At 49.0% G+C, this 19,236-nt stretch overlaps 1 protein-coding gene across 7 annotated transcripts; it reads left to right on the forward strand.

Annotated features, from left to right (window-relative positions):
- The first annotated feature begins 273 nt into the window (after positions 1-273).
- On the forward strand, positions 274-18,663 carry MIGA2 (mitoguardin 2). Of its 7 annotated transcripts, none has more exons than XM_080402628.1 (16): positions 274-398; positions 1,530-1,772; positions 2,425-2,651; positions 3,584-3,698; positions 6,000-6,117; positions 6,690-6,829; positions 8,383-8,500; positions 8,684-8,784; positions 9,269-9,384; positions 9,802-9,874; positions 10,512-10,598; positions 11,257-11,355; positions 11,593-11,727; positions 12,486-12,539; positions 13,713-13,829; positions 14,179-14,600. In XM_080402628.1, the coding sequence occupies exons 2-16, from the start codon at positions 1,677-1,679 to the stop codon at positions 14,434-14,436; spliced, it is 1,854 nt and encodes a 617-aa protein (XP_080258754.1). In that variant the 5' UTR covers positions 274-398; positions 1,530-1,676; the 3' UTR covers positions 14,437-14,600. The 7 variants fall into 7 exon arrangements, with proteins under 7 accessions (XP_080258754.1, XP_080258755.1, XP_080258756.1 ...); XM_080402629.1 differs by having other exon boundaries at positions 8,386-8,500; XM_080402630.1 differs by having other exon boundaries at positions 2,440-2,651.
- The last annotated feature ends 573 nt before the right edge of the window (positions 18,664-19,236 follow it).

A 19,236-nucleotide genomic window follows, 5' to 3' on the forward strand; every position in this document is an offset into this window, starting at 1 on the left:
CGCCCTGCCGGTCTAGCGTCCCCCGGGAGCGACTTAGGGGGAGCGGGGGAGGGCCGGGCGGCGGAGTGGCCCCTTTAAGGGGCGGGGGCCGGGGGGAGCTGTCAGCCGCCGCCGAATGGGCGCTCGCGTCGCCTGCCCGCCCCTGCCCCGCGCGGCTCAGCCGCACTTGCCGCCGCAGCCTCGACCCAGGCCCGGGGGTGCGCTCTGATTGGTGCGCCGGCAGGCAGCTCGCCGTTCTTATTGGCTAGAGGGGGGCCGAGGGGGCGGTGATCGGCGGCGGGCTCCGCCCCCGCGCAGGGTAGGCTGCGGCGCGAGGGAAGGAGACGCTGCCCTTCCGCGGCCATGGCGCGACGCGCGGGGAGAGGGCGCCGCGCGGGGCCGCGCGCTCCCCCGCCACGGTAAGTGGTGCCGACCGCGCTCCTGGCGGGGGCCGGGCCCGGCAGGCCGCACCATCGCCGGCGGGGGGTGGGGGGAGGGAACGGGGACCCCCGGGTGGAACCGGGCCTGGCGGGGGGGGGGGGGGGCTCGCTGGGGCGCAGAGGGTCTGGGACCCGCCCCGGGATGCAGGGCTGCGGGAGGCCTGCGGGCGCCTGGGACGCGGGTGGTGCCCAGGGTGCGCGGGCGCAGCGGGCCCGGGGGATGCGAGGGGCCTGGCGGAGCGCGGGGGGCCCGGCGAGCCTCGTTCGCGGGGCCGCAGCTCGCCGCAGTGCCGGTGCGGGGCGCCCCCTGCGCGGGGCCTGCCTGGGTGGGAGCCTGGCCCCCGCGGCCTGGGCTGCCGGCCCGCTCCCGGTGACCCCCGGCGGGGCCCGCGCCCGCGGTGTCTCGCCCTTTGCTCTCCGCGTCTCAGCTCTGGCCCGGACGCCGCGTTTCCCCCTGCGGGGAGCGCCCGGCCCCGGCCCCGCAGCGCTCGGGCCCTGTCGGGAGGCGGCTGCGGGGGACGCCGGGGTCCGGAGCCGGATCAGTGCGGGGCCGAAGGCTCTGCAACTTCATGGTGTTGAAAAAGCGACCCCCCGCCCTGGTTCCGATCCGTTCTGGTGTAGCTCTGCCCCGCCGCAGAGCCGTGCCCCCTCCCCAGCTCCAGCGCGGCCAGCAAAGCCCTGCCGCGCCCGGGGCAAACAGCCTTTTGAGTTTTGAGCTCTTGAGCCGGCCTGCAATGCACAGAACACTGTGTGAAAGCCGAGTTTTGACAATGAAAGCATACACGTGGTTATTTGCAATAATTTTTTTTTATACGGGGACTGCAAACAAAATCCCTCTGACCATGTGCAGCCAGTTCTGGTGCGTGTAGAAATCTCTGGCAGCTGTCGAGTCCAAGGATGTGGCCACTGTAGAGCAGGCTGGGGATCTGCCCCTGTGGTTGGTCGGGCAAGCAAAAAAATTGCTGCTTGGTGAGAAGATGCTTTAGATCCGCTTGGCTCTAGCAACATTGCTGCTCCGAGTGACCTGGTGTGTGGTTTGTGAAGTGCACTACAAGGAGGTGCAGGCTGTGTGTTCCCTTCCCTTGCCTGATTTTTCTCCTTTCCCTGCAGGAGGAAGGTTGCTGGATGAACGCTGACCCCAGGACTCCGAGCCAGATATCAGAGAAAAGCTGGATTTCTTTGTGAGCAGCTCACACAGCATCTGCAAGTGCCCTTCCCCATCGTGGCTTCCAGAGGTGCCGAGATCCTTGTGCAGATATGGCATTTAGAAGGACAGAGGGAATGTCCATCATCCAGGCCTTGGCAATGACTGTGGCAGAGATCCCTGTGTTTGTTTACACAACTTTCGGGCAGGTACAAGAAACAGGAAGGGCTTTTCTTCATGTTCTTTGGGTTTTCTCTCCAGAGGTTGCCTGTGTTAGTTGTGAGGGACAGAGGTGTAATGGGGTGATGCTGGGGGACCTGGGCGGTTTACGGGTTTGTGAGAAGTGCGTGGAGAGTTTGGGGTGGTGGAAGAGAACTGCTCAGGGTGGGCTTGGAGAGGGGAGCGAAGGGCTTCCCCCGTCCCTCCCTGGGAGAACACCCAGGTTCAACCTTGTTCTTCATCAAAGGCACTAAAGTAATACTTGTTATTTTAAAGAAGAGTAATTTATTTCCCACTTGTAGTAATATAGCACCTGGGGTGACAAGACTTAGATACATACCAGGGTTTTAGAGGTGAGCTTGGGTAGCCTGGGCTGCATTTGGTACAGGCTGTGTGCAGATTTTGCAGTGTGTTTTGGTAATGAGGGTTGAGACCAAGTTCTCCAGGTTCTGTCAAAATGATGCTCCCCAGTTTCTCTGCTGGTAAGTCCTAGTTGTGTAGCAGGAGCTGAAGGAGCTGAGCTTTGTGGGTGGGAGGGGAAATGCCAAGGTGTCTTCTGTTTGAGGCTGCTTTTTTTAAAAAAAAAAAGGGTGGTGGAGTTGTTTTTTCATTGTTGCTCTTCCGTATCTTTTGTGTTTAAAGTCTGTCTTCTCTCAGCTGCGGCTCTCTCCAGGCCTGCGTAAGGTGCTGTTTGCTACAGCTCTTGGGACAGTTGCATTGGCTCTTGCAGCTCATCAGTTGAAGCGTCGTCGTCGTCGAAAGAAGCAGATCGCTCCAGAGAAGTGTGGCTTTAAGCCTGGAGGGATCACAGTGCCCATCTTGCCAACCAGGAGGGTCTCTTCTGTGAAGAAAGGTTGGCCTTGCAAAAAAGGAAAGTCCCAAAAGCCTTTTGTGAGGGAGCAAAGAGGGTGTACAGGGAACGAGGGGAAGTTCCTGACAGCTGAGGGGAGAGGAAAGCAATGCCATTTGTGTGGTGCGTTGATGCAGAATGAAATTAGAAGCCTGAAGCAGGCTGCCATGAACACAGGGTTAGCGGAGGGAAGGGAGAGACCCTGAGCTCAAAGCCCTTGCGAGAAAAAACTGACACTGAGGTTTTCGCATAAGGTTTGCAGTGCCCTTTCCCCTTCCTACAGAAGGGCTGTGGACCCGTTACGCCATGCTTCCCCTGACGATAATGACCCGGGGCACACAGTGACCTGGTTGCGTATTGATCTTGGCAATGCCGATATGGTGCCTGACCCAGGGGTCCCGTGTACAGCCACGTCGGTGAGCTTGGGCTGTCGGGAGAGGGTGGCCTGGGCCAGGCTGGGGACTTGGGAGTGTCCATCCAGCTCTGCGGTGGCTCCTGCACCTTGGGCAGCTTCTTCATCTGGGTGTATTGCTTTTTGGGGTAAGACTGACCCAGGTCCTCAGCAAAGCATTCTAGGGATTAAGCATTTGTTTTGTGAAACGTATGAAAATCTTTTAAGTGTTTTTAATAATAACCAAGGGAGTGATGTCTGTGCTCTGCCTGGCCTGAGGGAAGCTGGAGGAGTTTCTTCTTGATGCTTTTCACTTGCCTCCTGCCATCCATGAGTGGTGGATAAATATTCATTCCTCAGTCTCAGGTCCCCACTGATACCAGCTTTCTTAGCGTCTCGGAGCAAAAGAGAGCATACAGCAGATCTGTGACTTGTGTCTCAGTATTGGATGCTGCTTTGCCCATTTGCCATCACACTTGACAGGGTGACCTTCTCCTCCCTATTCACAGCTGCAATGAACTGGGCCTAAAATCCTGTTTTTGTATGACCTTCCCAACTGCAGGATACTCCAGCAAGAGAGTCCAGAGTCCTGGCAGCAAAAGCAATGACACGCTCAGTGGGATTTCCTCCATCGAGCCCAGCAAACATTCCAGTTCCTCCCACAGCCTCGGCTCGGTAAGGACCTTCTCAGCTGGGCTGGGGGATGTGAGTGCACTTACCTGTAACAAGATCACCAAGTCCTTGGGCTTATGCTGCCCAATGGATAATGCCAGAGCTTTTGGAGCAGAACAGGTTACAGCATAATTGTAGGGTGTGTTCTGTTATTAACCTTACCGTGACTGGAGTTGCCTGTGTGAAATCAGAGCGGCATTTTCCAGTGGCCGTGAGCCCCAGGGTACATCCCACTTTGGCCAGCAAGGGGCTGCAGGAGACACTTGTGTGTGGGACGTGGCTGTGATTCCTCAGGGCTCTCTGCGACCCCCCTCAAGGAGCGAGGCTGGTTGTTGCTGGGTCTCACAGTAACGGGGAGCTTGCTTGCTTCCCTCCGTGGTAGGGGTTTGGGTGGCCCAGCAGCCCCGGTGCCAGTACAACCATCTTGTGCTGGGGCTGCTCCTAGGTTGTTAAAAGCACATTAACTACCAAAACCTGGTCGCTCTGCTCAGGAAACAGTGCAGTTTGAGAACATGGCCTAGCCATTCTACTTCCTCCAAAGCCAAAAGCAGCCTGTAAATACAGGTAATTCAGGCTTAACCAGCAGCAGAAGTCATCACTGCTTTTATCCGCCTCTTGTGAGACCAAACGCAGAAGCACTGGGCTGCTTTTGTGGCTTCAAGACGTCTTTTACATCCCTGTTGCTCAAAGCCTCACGTGCTGCTGGTGGAGCAGTAGGTGGCACAAGCAAACCTCTGGAGCTTGGTGAACAGCACCTGGCTGCAAAACACCCTCTTGGCATCACCCACCTGGGCTCGGTGGCTGGTCAGCCGTGCTGGGGCAAGAAGAGGGGAAAATCACCCCCCCGAAGGGAGCTGTCGGCCACCAGCACCTTACAGTACGCACAGGCATTGCTGTATTTTGGCTTGTCCTGTACAGCTAAACCACCAGAAAGTTGCCAAAAATCTGTGCCGGCCAAAGTGTGTCTCCAGCAGGCGGCAGTGCCGGCACGGCGCTGGGCGTGCAGCCTGCACCAGTATCACTCCCCTGGGGTAACTGGGATGCGAGGGCATGGGTCAGTGAGAGGACCGAGCTGTGCCCAGCTCTGGCCTCCCTCCCCCTGCAGCCACTCTCGCGTCCCTTTAACTCCTGTGTGCCTTCTCCCTTCCCACAGATGCTGTCTGGGTTTTGTGTTGCTAAAGTCTGTTTCTCTTTAGACAAAAAACTAAATTCTTTTTTCCACTGCTGGTGCATGGGTGGGGTCTGTTCCCGTACCCCCTTCATTGTGTGGGAGCTGATCATCTGTGATGCTGTACTCATTGCTTTCATGTTACTCGATGGAAAAACAGCTCATCCTTTGCACAGCTGCAGCTTCTGCCGGCGTGCTCTGCTGCTTTCTGGGGCTCTTCTTTGCCATCCAGTAAATAAGTCAGCAGCAGTGCACTGATCTGCAGTTCTGGATCTCAAGGTGATCTATTAACACCCCACAGACATTAATCAATGGAGGCAGGGCAAGAATTCATCTGTCAGATGATTACTGTAGCTTTTTTCTGCTATCATGCTCACATTTGGTCATCTTTCTCTAAGCCGTGTGGAAACACTGGTCATTGATAGTGTTTGAGCCCAGCGCTTTACTGGGTCAGACTTTAGAAAACATTTATGCACTAGTGTGAAATTGCAGAAAGCTGGGTTTGCTGTGCGGATCATAGTGCTCAGCCCTCCCAGGAGAAGGTTTGGTTACAAAGAGAAGAGCAAGGATCCCCCTGGCCAAAGCCCTCAGCTGTATTTTTGCTGGCAATCTGTTCCTTTGTTTGGACTGTGGTCGCTCCCCTCTGACTTGGTGGTTTTGTGTGGACAGCTGGGGCTGACGTGAACTTTCTATCAAAATCCTTGTGCTTTTGTAGAGGTTAGTTTGGAGCTTTCTTGGGCTGTCACCTCCATCCGTGCTCCCCTGCCAGTGCTCACCATTGTACAGCTTGCTGCTTCCTAACAAAGCTTCGGTGTAAATTGGTTGGGAAGATATTTCCCACACAACTTTCTGTGCTCTCAAAGGTGACGCTGCGGTGTGGGGTGGAGGAGGGGAGGACTTGTCACCTTGCCTTCCCTCTCAGCGCTGTGGCTCTTGGCAGTTAACAGTGTAGTGTGAACCCAAGCGGGAGGGAGCCGGTAACCCTGGAGACCTTCCCCTTCCCAGGTGCGGGAGTACCGGTTCCGGGAAGTGGCTTATTGTTGAAATGTAACTGGTGATGGTGTTTGTGTGGTCTTGGCATTGCTGCCCTTGGAGAGAATTCAAAAGGCATTTGCTGCTTTGCTCCCTTCCTGCAGATGGTAGCAGTCAACTCCTCAAGCCCAACACCAGCATCGGCAGGGGTGTGGGAGGCCCAGGCAATGGGAGATGCTGGAGCCATTGCTGATTCCAGTGCAGAAAGCCTTTATGTTCAAGGTAAACAAGCACGGGAGGAACATTGCCCAGGGGAGGGGGGGCACAGTTTATCATTGAGAGAGCAAAAAGAGGGTGTAAATTGAGATAGAGCATCAGTGGGTCAGTGTAGAGCTCTAACAGGAAGCTCTCTCCCGTGCTCAACTTAAAACTCGGTCACTTGTTAGTTATAAAAATCCCATCTTCTCCTGAAGAAACATTTCTCTGTTTTCTCAGTGAATGATTTACTTCCAAAATACTGTTCTTTGACCAGCAGGCTCACCTTGTGCAGAGAATAGTATTTTGGAAGTAACACGGCTGATGTTTTAACCAGCTTGGGGAGGTTCTCAGTAACTTCTAATCCAAATTAAACCATATTTAAAAGGGAAAGAAATATTACATTACCTATTAGTTTATATATTAATGTTTTTTATGTATATTACATATTCATTCATATAAGAAAGTATTATTTCTTAGCAGTTGGAGAGAGGCTTCCTTCTTTGGTGGGTTATCTGAGTGAGGAAGGACTCGTGCTGTGTCGCTTTGCTTCTAAGTGGCCTGGGACTCTCACAGCTTGTATTTGCTTGCGTTGCCAGGCATGGAGCTGTTTGAGGAGGCCCTGCAGAAGTGGGAGCAGGCACTGACCATCAGGCAGAGGGACAGTGCTAGTACCAGCACCCCCATGCCCTGGGACAGCAAGAAACAGCAAGAGAGCATGTCTGAGAGCATCCCAGAGGTGAGTGCCCACTTCTTCCTTGCATTTGCCAGCTGGGGAACATGCTGGAAGGCCAGCCCCGGTGCTGGGAGCAGTAATAAGTAAAAGGTTAAAAGAAGAGCAAATTAAGGGCAGAGTTGGGCCAGACTCTGTCTAAGAGCTGTCTGTATCTGCCGCTTCCTTATGCAACGTGAGTGGGTGTTTTTAATTTCTTTTTCTTGTTAATAAGTCTCACCCCCTCATTCCCCAGCTTTTCTATTCACCTTCCAGCATCATGTCAGTCACTGTCATGCGAGTCCTCCAGTAGCAGAGACTGCGGTAGGAAAAGGCTGTAACGAATGCAGCACCAGAGAGGAGGAAATAGCTTTTTGCCTGGCAGTGTTGTCTGTAACTCTTAACACGTTCAAAAGTGGAGATCTTCATGGCTGCTATCACTTCCTAGGAAGCTGGGTGGAGAAACAGAGGCCAGCTGCCTGTGTATATTAGTGAGCAAAGCAAAGTAGTAACTCAGTAGGAGTGAAGTATGCCCCTGCTCACTGAGCTCACTTGCACTCACCCTGGAAGGGCAGGGGCTTGTGTCACTCGTTCAGCATATACAGCTGCAGAAACCACTATTTTGGGACAATGCCTGCTGTCTTGGACTTGAGGACTATGCAGGGAAGACTTCTGATAAGAGGAGATCTGAACTAGAGTGGCTCAGTGACAGCCACAAAGCTTAAAAGAGCAGTTGTAGCTCAGGGCTGTGAAAGGCGCTAAACTCCCAGCTCTCCAGGAGTTCTCACTGGCAGAAAGGGCTCCCAGCTGTTTATAAACAGGGCCTGCTGTAGTAAGTATGTGGGATATCTGTCTTTTGTGCTGGGCAATATTTAAACAAATAAAATCTGGATTTGCATGTTGTCGTCTCTCCTTGGAAAGTCCCACAGTATGTCTAAAACTGACTTAAAACCAGTTGATTCTTTATCAAAATAGATTTCATGCTTCTTGTTAATGCTTTTGTCTTTTGGGTGAGATACGCAGACGCAGGGGTGTGAAGGCAAGATTTTGTATAAGTCTGATTTTTCTCCCTGACTTTTTTTCCTGTCCTCCTGTGCTGCTTATAGAAAACTTTGCTTGTGCCCAGCATCTTAATCCAAGGACTCTTACTCTGTTGTCCAGTTCTGGACACTCTGTTGTATTCAACACAGGTTTTCTGATGTGATTCTCTCTTGAAATTAGTCACAAGTCAGGAGAATTAAGTGATCTGTAACTCATTAAAATACCATTTTTTTCTGGGTGGCAGGCTAAAGTTCTTAAGTTCTTTCTTCCTTTTTTAACAGGGGGAAAAAGAATTGTTAAGCTAAAGAGCCAGAGGGTTTGAACAAGGCTATGTAGAAGCTTCCCTACCCTTGTATTATTAGCTGCATTGTAGGATTAATGAGTCCTCTCTCTTTTTTTTTTTTTTTTTTTCCTTTTTTTTAATCATTTAATCTGCAAACTGTAAATCCCATTTTACTGAAAATTTCCTTCCATATTTGTGCTGTCGATCTGTCTCTGCCCAGCTGGCTAACTAAGAGTGGCATTTCTGTATGTTCAAGGAGGAGTCCCAGAAAAGGGAGTTTGCAGAGAAGCTGGAGTCCCTCTTGCACCGAGCCTACCACCTCCAGGAAGAGTTTGGGTCTTCGCTTCCATCAGACAGCATGCTGCTGGATCTGGGTATGGGAGCCGGGTTAGAGATGCATTAAAGTACCAGTTTCCTGTCTAGTTTTTTTGTCTTTTCTGTAAGCTGGAGTGACAAAGTGGTGTTTGTGGGGGTGGGGGAGAGAGAGTGAGCACAGGAGCTAAGAGGAACGGTAGTCCATAAACTCCCAACACATGGAGCTTCTTCCTCTCCTCCAGAGAAGACTTTAATGCTTCCACTGACGGATGGGTCATTGCGGCTTCGGACAGATGATGAAGACAGCTCAATTTCCGAAGAGTCTTTCTTCTCTGCAGCAGAGGTGACTTAAATTTCAGCTGTGTGTCACAGTCCAGCGGCTTGCAAGGGAGCCACAAAGGCGGTGGAGCCAAACACGTCTTGGTAGAGGAAGATGATAAAACATGGGGCAACAACCCCAGCCTAGGAGGTTCATGATGGATATTAAGAAAAGCTTTTTAATTAAGGGCATGGTGCAGCCCTTTCCAACCAGCATTTCCACCTCATCTTCCTACCTACTGTAGAAAACGTGCCATAACAGCTAGGAAAGTACTGTAAATCTGATGTAGTGTGGCTTTGTTGTATAAATTTTAGGGGATATTGAGCTGTCTCAGAGCTGAGACAGCTTTGAAACTGTGGGAAAAGAAATGTCTTTGCATGAAATAATGGGCACTGACAAAAGGGTGCTAGCTGAAGAAGGCATATCTTGCTTGTGTGCAGTCTCTGAGTATTTGCAAACATTTAACAAGATCATTTTGTTCTTCCCATGTCTCTTGCCACCTCTACAGCTCTTTGACTCCCTCCACTTTGAGGACATACCATTCCACCTCTCTAAGCCAGTAGCGGCATATGAAGAAGCTCTGCAGTTAGTGAAAGAAGGGAAGGTTGCATGCCGGACACTGAGGTGAAGTGCCAGCTGGAGTTGTGGGTCCTTGTGTCGAGGCTCTTTTGAGCAGCCCTATAACCAGAGTAACCCTTTGGGGCTGGAAGCTCTTAGCATCCTTCCCGCTGGTTTGGACTTCCCAGGGAACTAGCCCCATATTTTAGGACACGGATGTTAAGAAAGGGTAATGGCCCGGGGAAATTAATAATGGGAAATGTGACTGTCCCGAGGCTGGCTGGTGTAGTCCTGTGCTGTAACAGCCTTTGCAGAGGTGCTCTGGTGCCCCAGGGAGCTGTGCAAAAGGAACGCAGTTGTTACTTTCTCCTAGGCACAGACAGGGATTTTTTTTTTTTTCTCTTTTTTTAGGTGACCATAGTTGGTAGAAACACAGACATGAGGAGAGCTGAAATTTATTCAGTTCTTCCCCTTTCCCTCTAGGACAGAGCTTCTTGGCTGCTACAGCGACCAGGATTTCCTTGCGAAGCTGCATTGCATCAGGCAGGCCTTCCAGGTGAGAGCAGCTCGAGGCTCTTGGGCTCCTGCGGTACATTGCTGCCAGCGGCACATTCTCCTCCGCCAGCACAGAGAAGTCTCAGCCTCTCTAGAGCAAGTGAAAGCAGCAGCAGCCCAAGCTCCCCTTGCTTAACTCTGTAATCCCATCCTGATCAATTTGATTAGGAGAGGAAGTAGATCCCCTGGTCCCTGTGCCCAGCTTGGGTGGTGGTTCCATGGCTGCTGATGCTGGTTTAGTTCAGGGAAGGTAAAGTTTAGAAATTTCAGAGCTGCCCAGAAGCTGGTACTCCCACTTAAGGCTGGAGTCAAACCTCTGAGATAGGGGAGCAAGTTTTCCTTCTCCTTACCACAGTCCTTTTCCTGGCAATGTGAGTCTAGAGCCTGAACAGCAGCTTTTGTGCCCTGGCCCCACTCCCAGCCTGTGGCTCCATTCTTGTCACTTCCAGTCTTTCAGCCTGATTTTGAACTTGCTTCCTGGAGACACAAGTTTTGTTTCTAGACTCCAGCTTATTGACGGTTAATGATACTGGTGTATGCAGCATTGCAGTGCTTTGTGTCTTGTCCTTTTTTTCTCCCAAGTCAGAATTTGTGTGGGCGTAGGCACTCACAGGAGACTTCTTGTGTTCCCTTTGCAGGAGCTGCTGGAGGATGAAAGCAATCAACTGTTTTTTGGGGAGGTTGGGAAGCAAATGGTGATAGGACTGATGACAAAGGCTGAAAAGGTAGGAAGTTTATATAACAACTGAGCTGTGTCTTGAGTACGGGGACACTTGTTCCTCCATCCTGACCCAGAGTTTGTCCAGTGTGTTGGAAGAAGAAAACTGCATCTGTGTGCTGGTGACTATTGTGAGAAATAAACCACTTGTGTTTTTAATCTTGCTTAACCAGATTCTCTTGAAAGCCTCTCTGTGCATCTCCTGTCCACAGTTTTGATGCTGTGCTTCATGGGAGCAAACAGAGGGTACAGGCTGTGCATCAGTGACAGCATCATCTCAAGGAATGTAGGAAAGGGAAAGGGCAATTAAACCTTTGCATCAGTTCTCAGATCACTGACTTAATCAGGGGATGACCAATGACTAGATGGAGATTGTTGCTTGCACAGCGTTAGACCCTCAGTGGCTTACTGTGTGTACGGGTGTCTCTGCTCCACTTTCTTCAAGGAAGTGGCTGATGTAGGTGCTTTGAGTCACAGCTGAGCCTAGGGTGATCCATGTCTCCCAGAAATAAATTGTCTCTGCACAAAGAGTGTTTTAGCTAAAAACTTCACCCAGTCACATGCATTGATGTTGATGTTAGCTCAAAATAGAGCAGTCAAACTTTAGTGAAATGTGCCCACAGCTGTTGTACCTCCTGAAGTGTTTTGTTTCTCTGCCCTCCCAGAATCCCAAAGCTTTTCTGGAAAGCTACGAGGAGATGCTGCATTATGCACTGAAGCAGGAGACCTGGCCGACCACTCAGCAGGAGCTGGAGGGAAGAGGGGTTGGTAAAGACATTATCTCCACAAAGTTGCAGAGGAGTTGGAGGATAATGGATATGTAGGAATGGCCCAGGAGTGAAAGAACTGCTACTGAAATACTATTACATTGCGTACTTCAGCTAGTTACATTTTGTTGCTTCAAACCAAAAGAGTAAAGTCCATGGCTTTTTTTTTTGTTGTTTTTTTTGTTTTTTTTTTTTAAAACTGTTCCCTTTACAGACTGGTCTGCTTTCTGACAGGTGGTGTGCATGAGTTTCTTTGATATTGTCCTGGACTTCATCCTCATGGATGCTTTTGAGGATCTGGAGAACCCACCCTCCTCCGTGCTAGCTGTGCTACGCAACCGCTGGCTCTCCGACAGCTTCAAGGAGACGGTGCGTTAAATGAGGAGTCCTTGTGCAGAGCGCGAGATCACAGTGCCGAGGCTAGGAGAGAGAATAGCCTCAGGTGTCTGGGCTGAGCTGAATTTTCTCTTTAGAAATACCACACTTTCTGAAGCAATAAACAGCAATCTTCTGGTTACATGTAAATTGTTTACAGAAAAGCTTTGCTTATTTTGGAGGCATCTGGCTGGCTTCGGTAGAATTATTTCCCTAGCAACCTTTATCAGTGATGCCATGCAAATGTTAAAAGATGACATTCATTTAGTGAATGATAGTAAGAGGATCAAAATGTAGGGAAAAACATGTGTGCGTTTCTGCACCTAGCCGTTCATTCTGGTGGTACCTCAGCAGACACCGAGGCTAAAGTAGCAGTGCTTTCCTCTAGTCCTGGTCCCCAGCTGCATATTTAAGACTGTTAAGTTTCATAGACTGAGAAGAAGATGGTTGGGAGGCACCTTCTAACAGTGGTCTGCTTAGAGTCTGCATTCTGGGGTGTTTGGCAACTGTGCCAGATCATACTAGCAATCTTCAAAAACACCAGCTTTTCTGGAATGGATCTGGAATGGCTAATCTCCTTCCAGTTCGCTTTGATTTTGTCACTGATTTTAGAGTTGCTGGCACAAAAGGCCCGCTGCTTTGATATTTTGGTGGCAATGTCTTGGCAAACTGGGTTTGGGTATTTTTTGGTTGGTTTGTGAGGTTTTTTTAAGTAATCGCAGTAACTGATGGTCTCTCTCTGTTAATTGTAGGCTCTAGCAACTGCTTGCTGGTCAGTTCTGAAAGCAAAAAGGAGGCTTCTGATGGTAAGCAAAATTAATTAAAAGGGAGAGAATCTGATGTATTTGAAGCTGAAAAGCTGATGCCTAGATCTTGACAAAATACAAAACCTAGGTGGTGTAAGACTGAAATGAATCACGTTCTTCGTGATGCCTTAGAGCACTGGGGTCCTGCTGTCATTGCTCCACTGCCATGCCAGTATTTTACTGAACCGGTCTGAGTTTCTTCTCCCTTTTTCTTGATGTGAGGATTCAAACGACAACGTTACCTGTCTGGTATTCCCTCTCTGCTTGCAGTACCGTAGGAACGCTCACAGACAGCGAGCAACAAGGGGCTGCTCCTGAACTGTAGTTTCCCTGCTGGCAGTGCAATGAGTGGCTCACACGTTTCTCTGCTTCCCAGCGCCGATTGCTGACTCGCTATTACAGGGGTCCTCAAACTACGGCCCGCGGGCAGGATACGGCCCCCCAGGGTCCTCAGTCTGGCCCCCGGTATTTACAGACACCCCCTGCCCCTCCCCCGCCGGGGGTTGGGGGGGGAAACCAAGCAGCCGCAGATGACTGCCTGCCACTTCATCCGCGCCGGCCCCCTGGTTAAAAAGTTTGAGGACCCCTGCTATTACTTGGTCCATTTCCCTTAAATCTGTGGCTAGTATTTCTAAAGTATCACAGCAGATGAGTTCATGGACCTGGGGAACAGGAAGCTGCACCTTTACCAGCCCTGTTCTGCCACAGGGTCTGTGGCCTCTGGCGAGTTTTCTGCTCCTGTCCCGCAGCCAGCTGGTATGACAGGGTTTGCCTCTTGAGGTGGTACAAAGAGAAATGAGAGTGGTGGAAGCTGTATAGGTGCTGTCATGCAGTAGCTCTGTCTTGGGTATTTGCATGCCCTTTCCTGGCTCAGTCTGGAGATTATAAGCAGAGCCTATAAAGACTGCTCGATGGTTGCCTTTCATTTTTTTTTAATTTATTTTCTTCCTGAAATAGCAGTTTAGAAACATGAGGATAGAAAGCTCTAGTCATCCTTCAGGGGCTCTGAACGATAAATGCAATTCTGCAGGAAGAGGTGTTCTTAAAGTAGCTCTAAACTTCAGTTACTGAAGCACGGTGCTTTCTGGCAGGGAATTTAGTAGCTGATACGGAATAAGCTGCTAATTCTGTCTGAAAGTAAAGACCAACCAATTCTTCCCTTCCCTGTGGCAGGTACCAGATGGCTTTATCTCTCATTTCTACTCCGTATCGGAGCATGTCAGTCCTGTTCTAGCCTTTGGTTTTCTGGGGCCCAAGCAGCAATTATCTGAAGTCTGCAGTTTCTTCAAGGTAAGATGGCTTTTCTGTACCTAATCTGTGTGGACCTCCTGTCTTCTGGCTTAAAACTGCAGATGTGTGCTTCTGATGACTAATGCGGCACTAAGAAACTCGGCTCTGTACAAAATCTTTCTAAAAATCGCAGGGGTTTGAGATGCAGATTGCTGAATTGTGATTGATAAGAATTCCCAACACAGTTTACCATAGCTGGTAGCAAAAATGTGTGATGAGGTCGATTTATACCATCAGTCCTGGAAAAGATTACAGGTGCATATGCTGAAAGAATATCTTGTCTGAGAGTACGTGGGGTCTTACAAGTTACATATTTGATTTTAAAGCCTAAATCCTCTTGTTCTTGTAGATAATATCACGAGAAGCTGTGATGGCATTCATTGAGGTTTTCATGGATATTGCCATGGCCATCAGCATTGCTTTCCTGACTTCAGGAGCTCTGCTGTCCCGTTACAGAGGCATGAGGGCATCTAGCCACAAAAGTAACACCCAGCCCGAAGCAGATCTTTTCTTGGATGGCAGACATGCAGATTTCTTTGTGGGGTTCTCTCCTTGCTGCATCCGGGTAGCTGGTATTGGCAGGTGGGAGGAGGTCTTCTTACTGTAAACTTTCCTTTTGTCTTTGCAGCACCAGATAGTACAATACCTGAAGGACATGTTTGATTTGGACAACGTGAGATACACAACAGTGCAGTCACTGGCAGAAGACATTTTGCAGCTGTCACGGCGGCGCAGCGAGATCCTCTTGGGATACCTGGGCACCGAGACCTCCCCTGAGCTGAATGGCATGCTTCCTGGAGAAAATGAGCCACTGAAGGAACTCATCTGATGTCAGTCAGGGGAGGAAAACAGTTTTGTACAAGCACCTTTTTCCTCCCAAAGATGGATAAAACTACCTGCAATGTGCGGTGGTGGCAGCAAGACTATCGCAACACGCAGCAGCCTGGTGGGACCTTCTGCTTTTTATAGCCAGTAGTGTTTGCTGGGATGGATCCAGGACCACTTGCCAGATTATGGTTTGAATTTCTTCTTTGTTCCACCTTCCTGTTCTACTATTATTATTATTGTTATTATTTTTAATGTGTCATATAAACCACAAACTGCCTGGGCCCAGACTTCTGCCCAATTCTCTTGAATAGGGCAATATATATACCTGTTTTGCCTGTGTGTTTTCTGGGAAATAATCCCTGATGTTTACGATTGTGTGGGGGAGCAGGAACATCATTGGTAAATTCTCCACTTGACCCCTAGCTTCTCAAGGAGGCTTTGTTTGCTTTGGGATTTTTATCATTGTTCTTCTCTGCTGTGTTTCTGCAGACAATTACTGCTGATTTTTACCTTATGTGCTTTAACGCATGCAATGTGACTGGCAAAGATTTCTTTCCCAGGGAGGAAGATATACTTGTGTAAAGCACTGAAGTAAAATTCAGACTTTTGTAACCAGTCTGAAGCTCTAAGGAAGCTGGTCTGTTCCCACTGTGGTGCTGCTCTTTGCAGGCCAGATGGCAGGCTCTGTGCTGCAGCATCCCTGCTTAGGAGGTTGCTGAGGTCTATGTCTGCCCCTAAGGCAAGCCAGTGTGAGGAAGAGGTGGATTTGCAACCTGCCTGTGCATGCACAAAGTCTCTTTAACGTCCATCAAAGTGCCTTGCTGTATTTCAGAATGAGCCGGCATCAGTTTTCCCTGGGGAGGAGGTGTGGGGCGTACACAAGCAGAGGGAGCCGATACAGGATGGTGCCTTTTCCTATAATGCACAAGTTAGTAAGAGGTGTAGATGCTGGATGTGGTGTGCGAAAGGGGTTATGTGTACAGATAGCTGGAGGCCTGGGATCAAGCTGCTAGAGAGGAAACAACTCTTCATAGTCTGTCAGTCCTAAGAAACAGCATAATTTGGGGTATAGATCAGATTTACGTATACATCCGACCTTGTAGCGCTGGGACGGGCTCTTCTCAGATGATGCGATCCTGACTGCACAGCCAGCACCTGGGATCTGGCTGCCCTGGGGCACGTGCAGAGCTGGATACTAGTGCAGGGACAGCAGCAGGGGAGCGCACTGGACTTGAGGCAGTCCTGGCTTTTGTGTGAGGTTTGTGGTGATTTGCCGAGTCCTCGGTGAGTGCAGCGCCACAGGTGAAGGCTGAGGGTCCAGCCTGTGCTTTCTCCCGTCTCAGTCCCAGCCTCAGAATGAGGAGGTCTTCAGGGAGAAGAAAATGAGGACTTTCACAAAAACATGGGCTTTGCTGATTTTCTCCCGACTGATTAGTTATTCCTTGTGTCTGTTCCAGGTAAAAGGCACAAGTCTTACGTAGCCATAGTTTTGCAAGGGGGGGAAAAAAAAAGAAAGAATCTGGGAGTTTCCATATGAGTGGAAAGTCAGTGCATGGGCTTAGAGAATACAAATGTCGTCTTTCTTCCTCTTCAGATACCCAATGTGGATTCTGCTGACAGAGGCGGGAAGGAAGTAAGCAGGGAAAAAGTAAACAGGAGGATGTAGGAGTAGATAAATGCTCCTGAGATGCTTGCTAGAGGCTAAGTGCAGAGCATGTAACATCTGTTGCTCGAAGCACATCAGACTGACGTGACTTAGCCTGAAGACCAGCTTAGTGCAATAACCAAGACGGGGTTCAGGCAGAAGTGAGGAGCAGCTGGCCCGAGTGAGGCTGCAGGAAATAAACTGTTGTGGGAAGGATTTAAGAGGCAGCAATTGAAACTAAGAAAAGTCTCTGAGGTGTCCTGGCAGCATGCAGTGAGAGAAGAAACAGAGGATGTTGTTATTAGCCCGACACACCTGCTATAAGTAAACTGTGATTCAAAAGTATGTTAGATTCTGAAAGCAAGTTACTTTGCCAAAACAAATGTTTGTAGTGCTTTGTGCTCTTGTCTGGCTGGTTTAGAAGAAAGAGTAATTTCAGCAGCTTTGTACAGTGGTTAAAAAGATGCTAAAATGTGAAGATTAATGTAATAATATGGATTGTAATTCTAAACAATCGATGCTGTTAATTTCTCACTTTTAGCGTTGTTTTATTCGTATTTATTTACTACTTTGAGTGTCTTTTGGCCTCAGTGTTTGGGGCAGCCTGCCTGCTTCGTGTACAAGACAGAACACTGGCTGCTGACTTAGGCCTTTTTGCATGCTTGTGGGAGAGGATACTGAAACGGGGTCCCCATGAAGCGAACACGAACTTGCACTGTAGCTTCTTAAGCTAAGAAATGGTAAATTCCTAATCAATCAAATGGAAGAAAGACAGTCTTATTACAGCTTTACGCTTTTCCTTAGCCCTTATTGCAAATAGGGCATGCTGCCTTCCCAGTGAAGGTAAAGAGGAATCTTCCTTGAGAACATCCCGCACCTTATTGAACGTCGAGTTCTTCCCCTCCGTCCACCAACACTAACTCGCTCCTGCACAAGCTGAGGATGTCTGCTGAGACAAACTGACTTTCTCTTTACTGGGGAGGATGTTAAACTTCTCTACGTGCCCCCCCGGCTATTTCCTGGCTGCTCTTTCTCCCTCACCAACCCCAGTGTAGTTGAGAGGAAGGGCAGTCGTGTGTGCGGCCTCTGACACGTCAGACCAGTGGGTCGGGAGGAGCTGGTCTTGCAGAAGCAGCTCTCCCTGGCCAGAGGGGTGCCAGTCAGTGACACGCCGCATTCGGCTCCTCTGGGCGCAAACCTGGGCAGGGGCTCGGGCTGCTCCCACCGACCTCATCCGGAGCAGGGCTTGGCCCAAAAGGCAGCCCCCTCATACGCGTCTGTTTTGCCAGGTAGAGTAAAAGGTTTTGAGGGAACAACCGCCTGCCCTCTGGCTTCGTAAGAGATGGCTAGCGAATCCTTCCTTCCCCAGCATATCGTGTTTAGCAAAGGAAATTCATCAGTATTAGCAGCAGATGAGATAGGTATTTGGGTAGAACCTCTAGAGACAAGATTATTTGCCTTTTTTATAATGAACCCTTATTCTCAAGAGGTTAAATCATTCTGGGCTGACACTTGCAAGATTTTTAACGCTGATGGGGATTTAAAGTAGCTTAGCAGCTACGAAATAAAATCCTTCAATAGTTTCTGATGCTTAAACAGAATTTCCAATATGCATGACTTTCAGTTTTCATGTGGAGGTTGTTAACAGGCTTCACCAGTGGTTACAGTACATACTCAGTACTTTAGTATGTATGCAGAGACTACACCAAATGACTCTAGGAGAGTCTTTATGATCTTTAAAGCACAAATACCTTAATAATAATAAAAAAAAGCCCAAGGAAAAATCTGCCTTGTGTCTATGAGATCAGTGTGGCTTTGAAGAGCATGACTTGCGCTGTCTCATACAAGGAGGTGGGAAAGCAGGATTTTATTTACCCCTCTTCAGTACAACATTCCTCTGCCATATCTGGAACTAATGAATGTAAACCTGTGCCTGTTCTTCCTTCGTTTCCTAAAGGTGTAAAAATCTTTTCTTGTTTTGCTTCTTTCTTTTTCTTTTCAGCTTTTTTTTTTTTTTTTTTTTTAATCTTTAATCTTAGGATGTGGGCATTACAAGTCAAATAAAACTTCCCTTCACGATTGTGGGTTTTGTTTCTAAATTTCCTGGTGAAACTTGCTAGAATCTCAGTCTTTGGTTTCTGATTTAGGTGACAGTTGTGGTGACACCTCTGGTGCTAGAGTGATGGTATAAAACAAGGTTCACTCTGCCTAGAGTCAAAATGCTCAACTTGCAGCAAGTAAACTTAAGGGTTTGGTTTGCATGGGGAGTCTTCCTGATTCCACTGAAAACATGTCTGTAGATTAAGCGGGCTATAAAATAAACAAGACAACTCATTGCACTTTGAGTGTGGTTGAAAACTGTGGGGTTTCATTTTTCAGGTTTTTCTTTTTCTGTGGTGGTGTGATTGTGTTTGGGTGTGGTGTGGGGAGGCTAGCAGGCTGCGATAAACTGGTAACAGCAGTTCCAGTGTGGAGCAGAATCTCTTAAACGTTGTCCAAGTTCTTATAGCAGATTTACCAGCCTCCCCAAGCCATGTGAAAGAAACCCAGGGTGCAGGCTGTGGGTTGCTATCAGAGATGCCCATCTGCTGAGCAATGCAGGAAACTCATCTTCTCATTCTTCTGAAGCAATTACATTGTGCTTAAATACTTTCATTTTTCAAATGATACAGAAACCAGACTGAATCAGATAGGCTGTTTGTTTCCACAGTGATTAAGATTTCATCCGTACGCTTAAAAAATAAACCTCAATTAGCATTAATGCAAGGCTGTCATGAACTATGATATATGCAAAAAAAGTGTTCAGGAATAGGAAAATTTTTGTCTCGTGCCACACCCTGAACGCTGGTTGAAGGAGTTAAAAGGAATTTATCTTAGTTTCCATGGTGTCAGACTGTATACTCCTTACATCTCCAGAGCTGCTTTGTGCTTTCT

The sequence above is a fragment of the Falco punctatus genome (assembly GCF_963210335.1).
Source record: "Falco punctatus genome assembly, chromosome: 9".
In the NCBI taxonomy this organism is placed as follows: domain Eukaryota; kingdom Metazoa; phylum Chordata; class Aves; order Falconiformes; family Falconidae; genus Falco; species Falco punctatus.